At 41.4% G+C, this 14,458-nt stretch overlaps 1 protein-coding gene across 1 annotated transcript in view; it reads right to left on the bottom strand.

The window, feature by feature from the left end:
• Positions 1-12,989, bottom strand: part of cdin1 (CDAN1 interacting nuclease 1) — a 71,325-nt gene extending 58,336 nt beyond the window's left edge. Inside the window, exon 1 of the mRNA XM_039008993.1 lies at positions 12,659-12,989. Coding sequence (XP_038864921.1) covers positions 12,659-12,759 — 101 coding nt within the window. The 5' untranslated portion in view covers positions 12,760-12,989. The remainder of the gene's footprint in view (positions 1-12,658) is intronic.
• Positions 12,990-14,458: the final 1,469 nt, after the last annotated feature.

Here is a 14,458-nt window from a genome sequence, read left to right as displayed (position 1 = left end):
GGTCTCCTGTGGTTTTGTGTCTCCATATACCACTCTCAGTACATTTGATTGTTAAATTTAATAGACTTTTCTTTACAAGTCACCTGAGAATGGTATGTAAATACTGACTAGAAGCCCTAGCTTCCTATAAGCATTGAAATATTGAGTCCATATAGGCCATCACTGCAAACCATGAAATGACCATGTGACATGTAAACAACGCCAGAGTAATCTGAAGCATTGACTTGTGTCTATATCTTAATAAAAAAGGACTACAGCACTGGAATAGTTTAGTAGTTTATAATGACTATAGGCCTAAACCCCGCAAAAACCTCAATGTTAACTTCTCCAGATGTCAGTGGTAAACAGTTTTACTGCTGTGACTGTGGAAGGACTAGGAGTAATGCTCAACAATGCAAGTCTCTAGCGCTGGTCCCCGTCATGTGGACAACCATCAAAACCACAAACTACTACTTTTCAAAAAGTTAAGACAAGGAGAAAAAAAAAAGTTACATATGACAAAATTAAAAAGGGTCTCAGAGAACAAAAACATGGAGGCTGCCCCAGCCTTAATTTACAACGATACGTAGGGACCACTGCAAATAAATGAGCTATTAAAATCAGTCAACATGTGGACACTTAGGGGAGAGAAAAAATATATATATAAAATCTTCACCACTTCAACCTTGCACCTGAGCATTTGAACAACATTACAGCACTATTCTCTGAGTGGGACCACCTCCTTCCCTCTGCTGAAACAGACATCTGTTAGGTTTTAAATGGATTACTCTGTATAATGAGCGTGATTACTCCCTAATTGCTAAATCTTTACCCTGTTAAGTTTAAAGGGACACAAACTGCTTTTAATATCTGTGAAAACATATCGGTTTCAAACAGCACGGTTACCATTTTTTTGGAAACAGGGTTATGTTTTTCTTTTTCGCTTCTGTCTGCGATGCTTTTCTCCCACCTGGAAACCGAGTGAAAACACTGAATCGAAAGAATGAAAACATCTTGTTCCAACTTCCAAGTTTACAAAAGATAGACATGGAGAGCCAAATTACGAGACGAGGGAGGTGGAAGGGCAGGGCTCTCGATAACTGGACACAAACCAAGGCTTGTCCTGAGTTTATAGAATCTGCCAAGGTGTTACAATGAGGCAATATTCTATGTTGCCTTTCCACATGAATAATAAAGTTATTGCAGGCTTTACATTAATGTTTAGGCCTATTCAACCTGTGCTCTCCTGGTGAACTACGCTCACTTCATGGTAAAGAAATGGAGCCACGCGCAGAGCCTTACAATAGTGGTCTGATCTCCCAGCCTGCTCAACAGCAGAATTACATTTACCCACACTCACCGCTCGCTCTGCTTCATAAGAGGATTTTTGACCCTTCGGTGGCAGCGATAACACACACATTGATGTAAAAACAGAGGCATTTCACGACAAAGGAGGAGCTCAACCAGATTCTATTACCTTGTCGTTAGCTATGACTCCAAAATGTGTGTGTACCCATTCAATGTATCCTAACAAGAAGGACCCTATTGCAGAGAAGGGGTGTATGGCGACGGGAGATAACAGTAACAAGGCACATTGGTTTATTATACTATCTAATTTCATGCATCAGTATGTATCTAGTAAACAAACCAACAAAAGCCAACAAACAGGATAAGGTAAATAAGAGGAGGAGGAGGAGGGGGCGAGCAGCTTCATTACCGGCACCATCTTTCTTTCTGAGTTTCTTTCCCATGGAAAGCTGGGGTCAATAACAATGTCCAGTGTCTAGGCTGACCTACAAAACCCGACCCCTGATTACATCTGTAAATACGCAGGCTCATGAAGCCGTGTTTCTTAATAGAGATTGAAGTGGACTCGCCATTGCCTCTTCTCAGTTGACCATGTCATGTTGAACCACTGGAGTGAATACAGCGACGGTTTTGACATCACCAACACAGTCTGCCTAACAGATACTATGGACTGGTATATCACTCTGATGCTGATGATATGTCAATCTGAAGAGGTAACGATTGCATTGTGTGAGGGAGGCAGTGACCCAGACACTGACCCACTGGGAGTCAACATTTGGTCAGACTAGCTGCAGCTATATTATGACTGTAGTGTTGTTTAGCCAATAGGATAACACTCATTAAATAGATCATGCATAGTGTATATATTAAGGCGTGGCTGTAATTGGATGAGTTATATGGTATAGTTGGCCTATTCAGAACCATCTAAATCATCATCAGCAACTTGAGTGTCGAAGAAAAACATTTAATTAAGAAGTTGCAAGGGTCAAAAACATAATTGGAGACTGACGCAATGACCTCTCCGGAAAAATAGGAAAACAGAATCCATCCCAGCGGCCTTGAATTGTGAACATAGAAAGACAGAAGGTTAGGAAACAGAAGAGTGGTTAGGGAATCATTGTCTCTCTGTGTAATTACCCTTCCCCAGCCCCACAACCCTAGACAGCCACATTAATATGCACAGAGCCCAAAATAGTAGGGCTCCGGATTTGATTAAAACAATTAGGACGTTCACTTTGTTACTACGCTGCTAGGACTGTCTGTTCACGTCTAGAATTCACCATGGGATATATATTATTCATCCCCATGTGTTGAACACTTAAGGCCTATACGTTGTAGGACACTGAAGAGTGTATTAGATTGTAAATAACAAAATTGGGTCTGCGTATGCTGGTTGGGATATGTTGTCAATGCTTCAGGGTCCCCCAATGCCCTCGAGGATGAAACTAGTCTGGGATTCCTTTTTTACGCCATTATTTTTCTCTAGTATGACATCACACATAGTTCTGAAAAGAATGCACCATCATAATACAACCATTGAAGAGGCAAACTGCTTTTAATCAAAAACAATCAAAAACGTTTAACAAAAAAACCAGCGGTGAAGAGATTACCACCAGATTGCCTCGCTAGCTAATTAATTGAGGGCATATACTACAAGCTATCAATTATTTTCAGAATCTTCCTATTTACAAATAATTAATTATAAACGATAGCAGTCATTCCCCTAATGAAAGCCACCTGGCTAATGGCGTGGGTATCATATGCTGTGACAGTACTTAGCATTTGGAGCATCTAGCCTATATGTAGAGAGCGGTGCGTGTCGTGACTCTTCAGGGCATGAAGCTCACCGAGGCAGGGCACATTTTTTACTAATGACTCCAAGGACATTGGGGGGGGGGGTGATAATGAAAAGGAAAGTCTGTATGAGTGTCGGGTGTCAGCGTTTCAATGGTTGACAGTAGTCTGATTAAGCCCCTGTACCTTCATGGTGTTGATATTATGAACTATTCTCAGTGACATGGCCGACAGTGGAATGGCTAGAAACAATTAAAGATGCATTATCTGATACATGGATATTATATTTTGTTATGATCTCTGTGAAAAGATCTCACACATACATTCTCTTTCCCTTAAATTATACATTGTGTAGTGAAAGAAATATAGCTGGATGTGCTTTTTGTTAAATACTCTGCATATGCAAATCCCTCTAATTACACATGCTGATAAGAGGGGCCAACATCTGTTTGTCACCAAAGTCTACCATCATCAGCAAGACGGAATCAAGAGGGAAAATCCTTAACGTACAACTGTGATACATTTCCACAAACCACATAAACAAACAGGCATCTCAGAGTCATGGCGTTCCAAACAAATACTTGTTTATGAACAAAAATGTTTACCATTAAAGTTGTTTTCCTTCATTACAATTGCCTATCTAGAATGGAAAATGTTCATGTCAAAACTCATGACATCAAATTTAGCAAAATGTCATCTTGATGTTAAACAGAAATGTTTTCATTTTCTTGTGAAGATATCTTTAAATGTTACCACATACAAACATAAATCACCACTGTGGTTACATTATGACAAATGCTCCTTAAAAGAAATGAAGAGATGTGATGAACACCAACCAGACGCATATTGAAAACCAACCTAGAGACAAGTCAAATATTTCATTGACAGGAGAACAATCCAATTCTACTCTGTGGCTTCAGAGTGATTGGAACCCCCAGGAATGAACCACAACTCCCATCAGCACCAGGGAGCATCAATACTACAGACAGGATGGGAACTCTCCTTCTCACTCAGAGGAAGCCCTAGCCTACTGGAGCTCCCTGTGGGGGAGTTTCACTGTGTGGACAGAGCCAGAGACTGATTTAACAGAAGCTCACAAACATGGTGTCTCGCTAGAGCTGTCCTGAGTGTCCAGGATCTCAGGACTTTCATGTAAATGTGGTTAAAATATTGTGGCCCATAACACCATCACAGACCTAATTATGATTTGTCATGAAAGGTAGTGGCCTCTCCATATGTGATTCGTGACAAACTAAGTTCTAGCTATTAAAAAAGGCACGTTACTATTGTTATAGCGCAACTATTGTCATCATGGCAGTCTCTGCAAACTCTTGTGGAAAATTGAAAATGAGGCCTTGGTTATCCATCATGCAGCAAGTCTGGTCTGGCAAGAAAACACATAACGCTGACCAACAGCCTGCCTACTCTCTCAAGCACAACTACACCACTTGTACCATTCTGGGCAATTTGTTCCATTCTTCTCTTTGCAATTGATCCCAGTATGCAAACAGATCCCGGGGCTACAGTCTCCAGCATAGCTGCGTGTGTGTGTTGTTTATCATTTTTGAAAAGGCACATTTTTTATTGGAGTAGTTTGTCAGTCTGCTATGGAAAACAGTGAATGTTGTCCACTTTCATTTAGTTTTCCTCTCCTGATGTTGCCGTCAAAAAAGTTACTTATACATGCACTAAATTACAGAAAATGAAGTAGCCTCCTGCCATCATTGACAACACTGTCTGGCGATTGGCAGCAGTTTATTGGAGTACTTTTTAGCACAATGAGCCAATGCATTACAATTTGGGAAGCTTCCCGAGGCCAGAGCAACACATCCCAGAGAGGAAGCATATTACTTCTCCGCTTCCTAATCAACTAATTGATCACATCTATTATTCATGAGTTCCTCAACCTGACATCAAACTGTAAACTCAGCATAGTCTCACTCCTCCTCTCTCTCTCTCTCTATCCCCTCTCTTCCTCCAATCTCAGCAGTCTCACTATTTCCTCATCTCTCTCCTCCCTCCATTCTTCCTGACCACATAAACCCGTTCAGTTCTGTGATTAGTCTCCCCGGCCAGCGGCCGCATCCCAGCCTGCTCCAGACAGCACTCCTATTGGCTAGGGGGTTTTCACCCACAAGCCCCAGCTGCCAGCTTGTGTTTTGGTCTGAGCCGAGAGCCAGAGGCGTGTGCTGTGGTCATCCAGACCAGGGGAAGCGGAGGCTGCTGCTGAAGCGCTAGGTGGGCTGCTAGGCAAAACCTCACTACTGGCCCATCTGGCAGCCTCAGAGACAGACCCAGACCAAGCCCTGGCTAATGTCATCACCACATCCAGGTTGAGACACCCTCAGTTAAAATGGCCATGCTAGGACACATTCTTAGGATAGAATGAAAAGACTATACAGAGAAACAAAATAATGGAACAATGAAATCTAGCCAAAATATACTATATTTTACAGTAAAAAATGTAAAGTTATTATGTGATTCTACACTGAGCAGAAATATAAAAACGCAACACGTAAAGTGTTGGTCTCATGTTTCATGAGCTGAAATAAAAGATCACCGAATTTTTCCCTACGCACAAAAAGCTTATTTCTCTCAACTTTTGTGCACAAATTAGTTTACATCCCTTTTAGTGAGCATTTCTCCTTTGCCTAGATAATCCATCCACCTGACAGGTGTGGGAAATCAAAAAGCTGATTAAACAGCATGGTCATTACACAGGTGCACCTTGTGCTGGGGACAATAAAGGGCCACTAAAATGTGCAGTTTTGTCACACAACGCCACAAATATCTCAAGTTTTAAGGGAGCATGGAAATGGCCTGCTGACTGCAGGAAGTTCCACCAGAGCTGTTGCCAAAGAATTGAAGGTGCCTCCAACGTCATTTTATAGAATTTGGCAGTAGGTTCAACCGGCCTCACAACCACATGTAACCACGCCAGCCCAGGACCTCCACATACGGCTTCTTCACCTGCGGGATCATCTGAGACCAGCCACCCAGACTACTGATGAAACTGAGGAGTATTTGTCTGTAATACTGCCCTTATGTGGGGAAAAACTCATTCTGATTGGCTGGGCCTGGCTCCGAAGTGGGTGGGCCTATGCCCTCCCAGGGCCAACCATAGCTGTGCCCCTGCCCAGTCATGCGAAATCAATAGATCAGGGCCTAAAGAATTTATTTCAATTGACTGATTTCCTTATATGAACTGTAACTCAGTAAAATCCTTGCATGTTGCGTTTATATTTTTGTTCAGTATACGATCACCCAAGTGTTAGAGTTTTCAGAGCTATTTAGCAAGGAATGTTTTCATTGTGTGTTGCCATGTGTGAACAATCCTCTTCCAAGATATGCAGTAGTTTAATTAGCTAGCCTCGTCTCAAGAGTCTCAAAGTTTGAAGTAAAAATCTCCCACAGAGCTCTCAACAATGTCTTCAAAAACAGTATAAGGACAAAGTATTTATTTAGCAAAATATGTGCCAACTGAAAATAGGGCAAAACACGGAAACTAGAAATAAAGAGGACAGCGTTTGTCAACAATGTGACCAAAATCAACATGATTTTCTATCCTCTTTGTGTAAAGCTGAGCATGTTAAAGCAGAGCGAGCGCAGAAGTTAATTAATGAATAATACCACATCCTTTATTAACTGGCATGTAATAGAGAAACCATAGACCTAATAAATAATCAATGAGCAAAGTCCTCCCCAGCCTGAATACTACCATCAAAAACAAAGTGACTCTAGCCAAGAAATCACCATATCAATGACACATGCCACAACAACGCTGGCCTCTGATTCCTCCCCAGATCACGCTAGATAAACCCCAAATAACAGAGAAATTAACAAATGCTTGACATTTGCTCAACATCCATTATTCTGACACGTTTTCAGAATTTCAAAAGGCTGAACGCATGTTTAATCAACATTCATATTCCCCCAGCGAGCCCCCGGCACCATATTGCAGCCCGCCTCACTGCTGATGAAAACGGCACATTAGGGCCCGATTCGAAAACGTTCAGGGACTCCACACTAGGGAACTGCTGTGTGTGGGTGTGTGTGTGTGTTAGTCCCATTATTTTCCCCCACTTCCACACCCTTTCTCTCTAACTCAGAAGAGCCATATGCAGAATAAGCTGAAAGGTGTTTTAAAGAGGGGAGTAACATTAAATCCAAATTCATTCATAAAGTAGTGCAGAAGGCCAGAAAAGTCTCTCTCTCGACAAAGAGAGCGGAGGGACTGTGGTCCCCTCTGGACCGGGGGAAGCCAGGCGAGGCCTCAGAGCAGCAGCCCATCATTTCCAATTCTAATACGTGGTCGAAAGAAAGGCCTGATGGGACTGTTGTCACATTGGCCGTGTTGAGCAATTTCCCGCCCCCACGCTGCTGCTACACTGCCTCCCTGGTTCTCATTGTAGCCGGGGCCCAGGCAGCCAGACACTAGGCAGGAACAGGGACATCCCCGGCCGGGCAGGAGGAGGGGGGGAAGGGGGGGGGACTATTTGCATGTCCCTCCATTGTGAGCGGGGGTAAGAAGTGACAGCACCGTGTCCAATTCTTTTCCCCTCAGAACAGCCCGGGCTCGGTAGGAGAGGCCAGGCTGACAGATGACTCCCAACATCTGTGTTATGCAGGCGACACAGCCGAGGGACCACGGCCGGCACATCCCTCCCTTTCTCCATCTTTTCTCCCTCCCCCTTTTCTCCCGCTATCCCTACTCATATCCCAGCAGAAAGACTGACAGACACCCCGTGGAAATGACCTTGAAATGGCCTATCACAATCATTATCGTTTGGGATTTTGATCCTCTTCCTATTGACTCTCCTATCAAAAGCAGTGAATGCTAAATGCTATTATGAAATATAATTTCCAATTAGTTGATGTATTACAACTCAAATTCAGGGCAAACAACGTGCATATTCTGCATTTATTTTTGTGACATAGGCCTACATCACCAGTTCCATATTAAGAGTAAAGAACAGGCCTATAAGAATTCACAGTCAACAGATCCTGCATCTAGCTTGTCATCCATCTGCAGTGAGACAGTTGTTATTAACATGACAGCCATGAAAGCACTGACTAGAAAGGAGCCAGGTCATTATACTACTTCTATCTCCATAGTGACCAGAACCGTGCAGTATTGTGATACGGGTTTGACAGTGATACCTCTCCCTGCCTGCCTGTCCCCTCTCCCTGGCACACCCCCATGTGGGTCAGTCCACTCCTTTACCCCCCTGCCCACAGTCAGGCTGGCCAGTATTTACACAGTGGCAGGGCTCCCACACAGTCAGACTGGGGGGGGGGGGATTGCCTGCCTGCCTGCCGTGCCTGAGCGCATGCTAAGAGATGATGGATGGCCTAGTCGATATGTTATGTCTTATAAGCCTGATTTCCTGCCAGTCCAATCACTAACCCTCCAGAGCCCGGCTCAGCTGATTGGACAAGCAGAATAATTTTGCAGGCTGTGAAAACACTGCTGCCGTGCCTGTCTGTCAGGCCCGATGACAAGACTCAGGGTTTTTAAAGAGCAGGGGCCTCTCCGAGAAAGAAATAATAACAATAACGGCTAAGACTAAACAAAAGAGTCGGCACCGCTGAGAGGAGCGCTATACAGTTATCACCCCCGAAAAACAGTTCTTACTGGAAGGATAGTGGTAGTTAGAGGTTTTGGTTGAGAAACAGAAACACTGTGGGGTAAAAGATCACATTCAGAACCTAAACAAACATTACAATGATGTATACTAATATGGACAAAAAGGTGGTACATATGTAGCTGAAACGCACTTTTCACATATCACATTCTGTAAAATGCTGACACTAAGAACAAAGGCCTGCTCAAAGTAGGCTGTGTCCCCCTTGGGGACCCCAGTGCCTTCTTCTATCGGTGATTAGGGCACAATGCTAGTAGGAAGCTCCAAATCCATTCGACTTTGTAAGTGACCTCGGCAGGATCTAGCGGTGTCCTGGTGGCCTTGGGGGATTACACGTGTTACATTCAATAAAGAGCGGCCCCTCAGTGTCATGGAGAAACGCAACACAGCCATTAACCCCCGCTTATATTTCTGAACATGCAGCCAGCTACATAGTGGACCAGAGGAGAGGCTGGCTCGCTAATGTAATGAAATTCAATGCAGAGACATTGAAAAGTACTGTCTATGGATTATTTCTTAAAGAGGCTGAATTTAGTAGGACATTATGAACAAAGTATATTGAAATAAATGCACACATTTTTGCCCTTAATATAACAGCCTACATAACTGAAGATGTATCTATTGCTAATTAATTACAACAACCAGTGCAATAAATATTAATTTAAACTTACTGACACGTAACACAATGAATGCATGAAAATGTGCAGTTTTCATTGTATTGATATTTTCTTTAATAAAATATTGGCTATTGACCTTGACTGGACAGACAGTGCGCTGCCTACTGGTGTGGGAGTCAACAGCATGCTATGTTGCAGAGGCAGAACCTCTACTGTAATTTAAAGGCCCAGTGCAGTCAAAAACGTAATTCCCTATGTTTTCTATTGCCACACTATGAAGTTGGAATAATACTGTGAAATTGTACAAATTATTCCCTTTTAGTGTAAGAGCTGTTTGAAAAGACCGCCTGAAATTTCAGCCTGTTTTGGTGGGAGGAGTTTTGGCCTGCCTGGTGACAGCACCAGGTGTTAAATTAGTTAATAGACCAATAAAACAATTTTTTTGAAGAGAGTTACAAACCTCTCTGCCAATAACAGCTAGTTCAGGTTTCCCCTTCCCACTCAGACAGGGCTCCAGACTAACATTTTCCCCTGGTGGCACTAGTGCCACAACGTTTTTCAGTTCGTGGCGCCAGCCCATGATTTGGTCGCACAATCTTTGTTTCTCTCGCTGCGTCACGCAACATAAAATTTTTGTATTGTCTTAAATCATTTAATAAAGTGCTTTATTAAAAAGTATAATAAACTACTGAGATGGTATTCAACAAATAAGTTGTTTTATCTTTTGATATTGTGATTAAAAATATTTTTATTTGCAACCTAATACAGTGATTTCATGCATTTTCAGTTGACAATCAGCCTGTGTTTATTATTATTTATTTTTTTAATGTCTCCAGAATGGTCTGATTTAATTCAATAGAGATTAATTTGCCCACATCTTTATGTGCACTAATATCATAGGCTAATTTATTAGGGGCTAATTAACCACCTAAGTGAAAACTCAAAACCCATTAACTAGATTACTAACTATAAATATAACAATGAATGTAATGTCATAAAAAAATATAGATATTTTTCTTTCTCACAAATTTCTAAAAACCAATTTTTGCTTTGTCATTATGGGGTATTGTGTGTGGATTGATGTCACTCAGATTTTTTTTACCAGCCTAAATATTTACACCAAAAACCCAGACGGGCATGCTTTGTAATGTTTCTAAAACCATAAATGTATTACTACACTGAACAAAAATATAAACGCAACATGTAAAGTGTTGGTCCCATGTTTCATGAGCTGAAATAAAAGATCCCAGAAATGTTCCATACGCACAAAAAGCTTATTTCTCTCAAATTTTGGGCACACATTTGTTTACATACCTGTTAGTGAGCATTTCTCCTTTGCCTAGATAATCCATCCTCCTGACAGGTGTGGTAAAACAAGAAGCTGATTAAACAGCATGATCATTACACAGGTGCACCTTATGCTGGGAATATTAAAAGGCCACTCTAAAATGTGCAGTTGTCACAACACAATGCCACAAATGTAACAAGTTGAGGGACCGTGCAATTGACATGCTGACTGCAGGAATGTACACCAGAGCTGTTGCAAGAGCGTTGAATATTCAATTCCCTACCATAAGCTGCCTTAAATGTTGTTTTAGAGAATTTGGCAGTACATCCAACCAGCCTCACCACCACAGACCACATGTAAGGCGTTGTGTGGGCGAGCGGTTTGCTGATGTCAACATTGTTAACAGAGTGCCCCATGGTGGCGGTGGGGTTATGGTATGGGCAGGCATAAGCTACGGACAACAAACACAACTTCATTTTTTCAATGGCAATTTGGATGCACAAAGATACCGTGAACGAGATCCTGAGGCCCATTGTCGTGCCATTTATCTGCCGCCATCACTTCATGTTTCAGCATGATAATGCACAGCCCCATGTCACAAGGATATGTACACAATTCCTGGAAGCTGGAAATGTCCCAGTTCTTCCATGGCCTGCATACTCAACAGACATGTCACCTACTGAGCATGTTTGGGATCCTCTGGATGAACGTGTACGACAGCATGTTCCAGTTCCCGCCCATATCCAGGAACTTCACACAGCCATTGAAGAGGAGTGGGACAACATTCTACAGGCCACAATCAACAGCCTGATCAACTCTATGTGAAGGAGATGTGTCACGCTGCATGAGGCAAATGGTGATCACACTAGATACTAACTGGTTTTCTGATTCATGCCCCCACCTTTTTTTTAAGGTATCTGTGACCAACAGATGCATATCTATATTTCAAGTCCTGAGAAATCCATAGATTAGGCCCAAAGAATTTATTTCAATTCACTGATTTCCTTATTTGAACTGTAACTCAGTAAAATATTTAAAATTGTTGCATTTATATTTTTGTTCAGTGTAGTAAGGTATGTTACATTTTGTATAGTATGTATTAACTGTTGGATGTTCAGCATCCATTTCATATGATATGTTAATTACAATTTGTTTTAATGTTATGAATTTCCAAAACGTATGATATGTCACAAATTCCAATTTATTGTGGGTAATGTTAGCTAGGTGGCTAACGTTAGCTACCACTAGGGGTTAAGGTTAGGGTGCAGGCCTGGGCAACTCCAGTCCTCAGGGGCCTGATAGGTGTCCCACTTTCCCCAGCCCCAACTAACACCCCCCCCCCCCCCCCCCCCCCCCCAACTAACACACCTGACTCCAATAATCAACTAATCATGATCTTCAGTTAAAAATGCAATTAGTTTAAATCAGGTGTATTTGCTAGGGATGGGGGGAAAATGTGACACCAATCAGGCCCCCAAGGACTGGAATTGTCCAGGCCTGGTTAACTAAAAAGGTTAAGGTTAGGGGAAGGGTTAGTTAACATGCTACTGTAAGTAGTTGCAATGTAGCAAGTAGTTGCTAATTAACTATAATTGTATCATTATCAGTGATGGGATTTGAACACACAACCTTTGGGGTGGCTAGACGTTCGCGTTATACGCTCACCCAAACACCCTCTTTCTTTTGTCTTAAGTAACTCTTCTTATGTAAACATACCAAACGTAACATATAATTAATTTGAGGTTCCTGTTTTACTATGTTACGTCCAGTCTATGAGACCCGTCTGTAGCACTACCTAGCCTGCTTGCTAACACTCACATGAGGGCGAAGCTAGCACGGCTATCCGAATTATCGTGTTATGTGGAAATCCCGTTAGCTATGGAATGTGCCGAAAAGCTCGTAACAGCTTCGAGCTACAAAATTATGCAGGGATAGGCTCATACAGCAGGACAACAAGCATCAAGGACATAGCAAGAGTTTATGACAATATCAATAGGGTAAACTATATTGAAACATGCATCACTTACTTTGGAAATCTTTGCCTCAGTATCGTCATACACTGACGCGTGGGTCTCAAATGTTCGGTGCATTTCACTATCTCCTTGTATTCAGCTCGAGACAGCTTCATTTTTAATCATCTGCGTGGCTAAACAAATAGAAGACAAGACAACAATCAAAAACGTGCAAGTTCTGATATCAGCTCGCAATGGCAAAATCAGCTATGAAATTGCTTGCTAACTAACGTTAGCTGTTTAGCTACCAATGTTGTTCAGCGTATCAAACTCTTTCAAATCGGTCACATAAACGATAGTAAATAGTCCGCTAGTTTAATAATAGCTACTGCATGCAATGCTAAGTCAATATAATACAGGAAAAAACAATGCTATTTTCCAGTAAAACAATGTTATTACAATAAATGCAAGGAGCACAATACACTTCCTGGTTTCTTACCGCGAGAAAGTTAAAACATACACGTCAGTATGAAAAGCCCTCCTATTGGTCTATATTGCAGGAGCTGAGTATACCGGCAAGGGATAGGCTCGCTACGGTCTTCGCTTCAGTGATTCAATACCAACAACAGCACTATCAAACCTAAAAGACCTGGTTAACTTTCTTTGACAGATTTGGAAAATATCACCTGTAATATCATAGCAATACATTCGCATAGGTAGGAAATGCATACAGTGGGACAAATTATGCTCCATTCAAGACCAATGCATGGTACTCTTTCATTATAATGAATTATATATAGTAGTAGCCTAAACAATAAATGGAACCCTACAGCAAAATAAAAAACACATTTTTATAATTCTGATAGCCTAAAATAGCTGAATTGAAAGGGAAAGCATACTTTAAAAAATTTTTTTTGAATAAAATACATTCACTTGGAACGTTTTTCACAATGACAACCTGAATTTTTTAAATATTTTTATGATTATCTGGAAATTAAACTATCGATTACAAAACTGCCTATTATAAACTGATGTCCTCTAAGTAGTAGAGTTGTACACCCACCTCGAGCATAGCCATGTATCAACACCTTCCAAAACCCTGTAATCCTCTTTTTCTGCCAAAGGGTGATTTAAAGGGATTTGGAATTAAAGACAGGAGATCTGGATTTTTAGACATGAATACAAAGTGGATTCCTTTTAACTCCAAAACCCCAGCGACATCTCAAGCTGTCCTTCCCCACTGACTCCAGATCAGGTTCCATATGGAGTAGTTTAGAAAACTTTAGTCTTTAAAAGTAGTCTTTGGTTGGGGCACACTTTGGCTCTTATGAAGTCTGGAGGGAAAGTGTAACAAGTTAGAGTAGGTGCTGTGGGGCAGGCAGGCATCATTTATTGATGTGTTATATCTTCTTTCATTTGAGCTCTTCATAGTTTATACTCCGAGTGTCCGTGACAGGAACACTTAGCTGGGATTGTGAATAATGATATACTAGACAACACTAAGAAGATTTGTAAAAGCAGGGTATTGAGCTTAGTGCAGAAGTGTGTGCCTGAAGTGAATTGCCCTCTTTATTTTGGGACACAAGCCTACACAAATAATAAAGTATTCAGCCTATTATTATACTGCAAATATCATTCTCAAAATGTAATATCATATGAGTACAGACATGATCTATGGCTAAAATATTATATAAGTATTTAAAACCAGTGGTACTCTGGTTTTAGGGAAGTTGTGGGTAGGCCTAATTGTATTTGACTATGTTATATAATGCAGGTATTGAGTGCTCTCTTTTTAAGGTCTACTTTGTCAGATCAATATCTTATTTATTTTTTTACAATGGTCTTATTGTGTAATTAATCTCTGAGCAGCACACT

Source organism: Salvelinus namaycush, chromosome 15, assembly GCF_016432855.1.
Source record: "Salvelinus namaycush isolate Seneca chromosome 15, SaNama_1.0, whole genome shotgun sequence".
NCBI classification, from domain to species: domain Eukaryota; kingdom Metazoa; phylum Chordata; class Actinopteri; order Salmoniformes; family Salmonidae; genus Salvelinus; species Salvelinus namaycush.
Note: the sequence above shows the minus strand (reverse complement) of the source record. Positions and strands in the feature narration are given on the sequence as shown.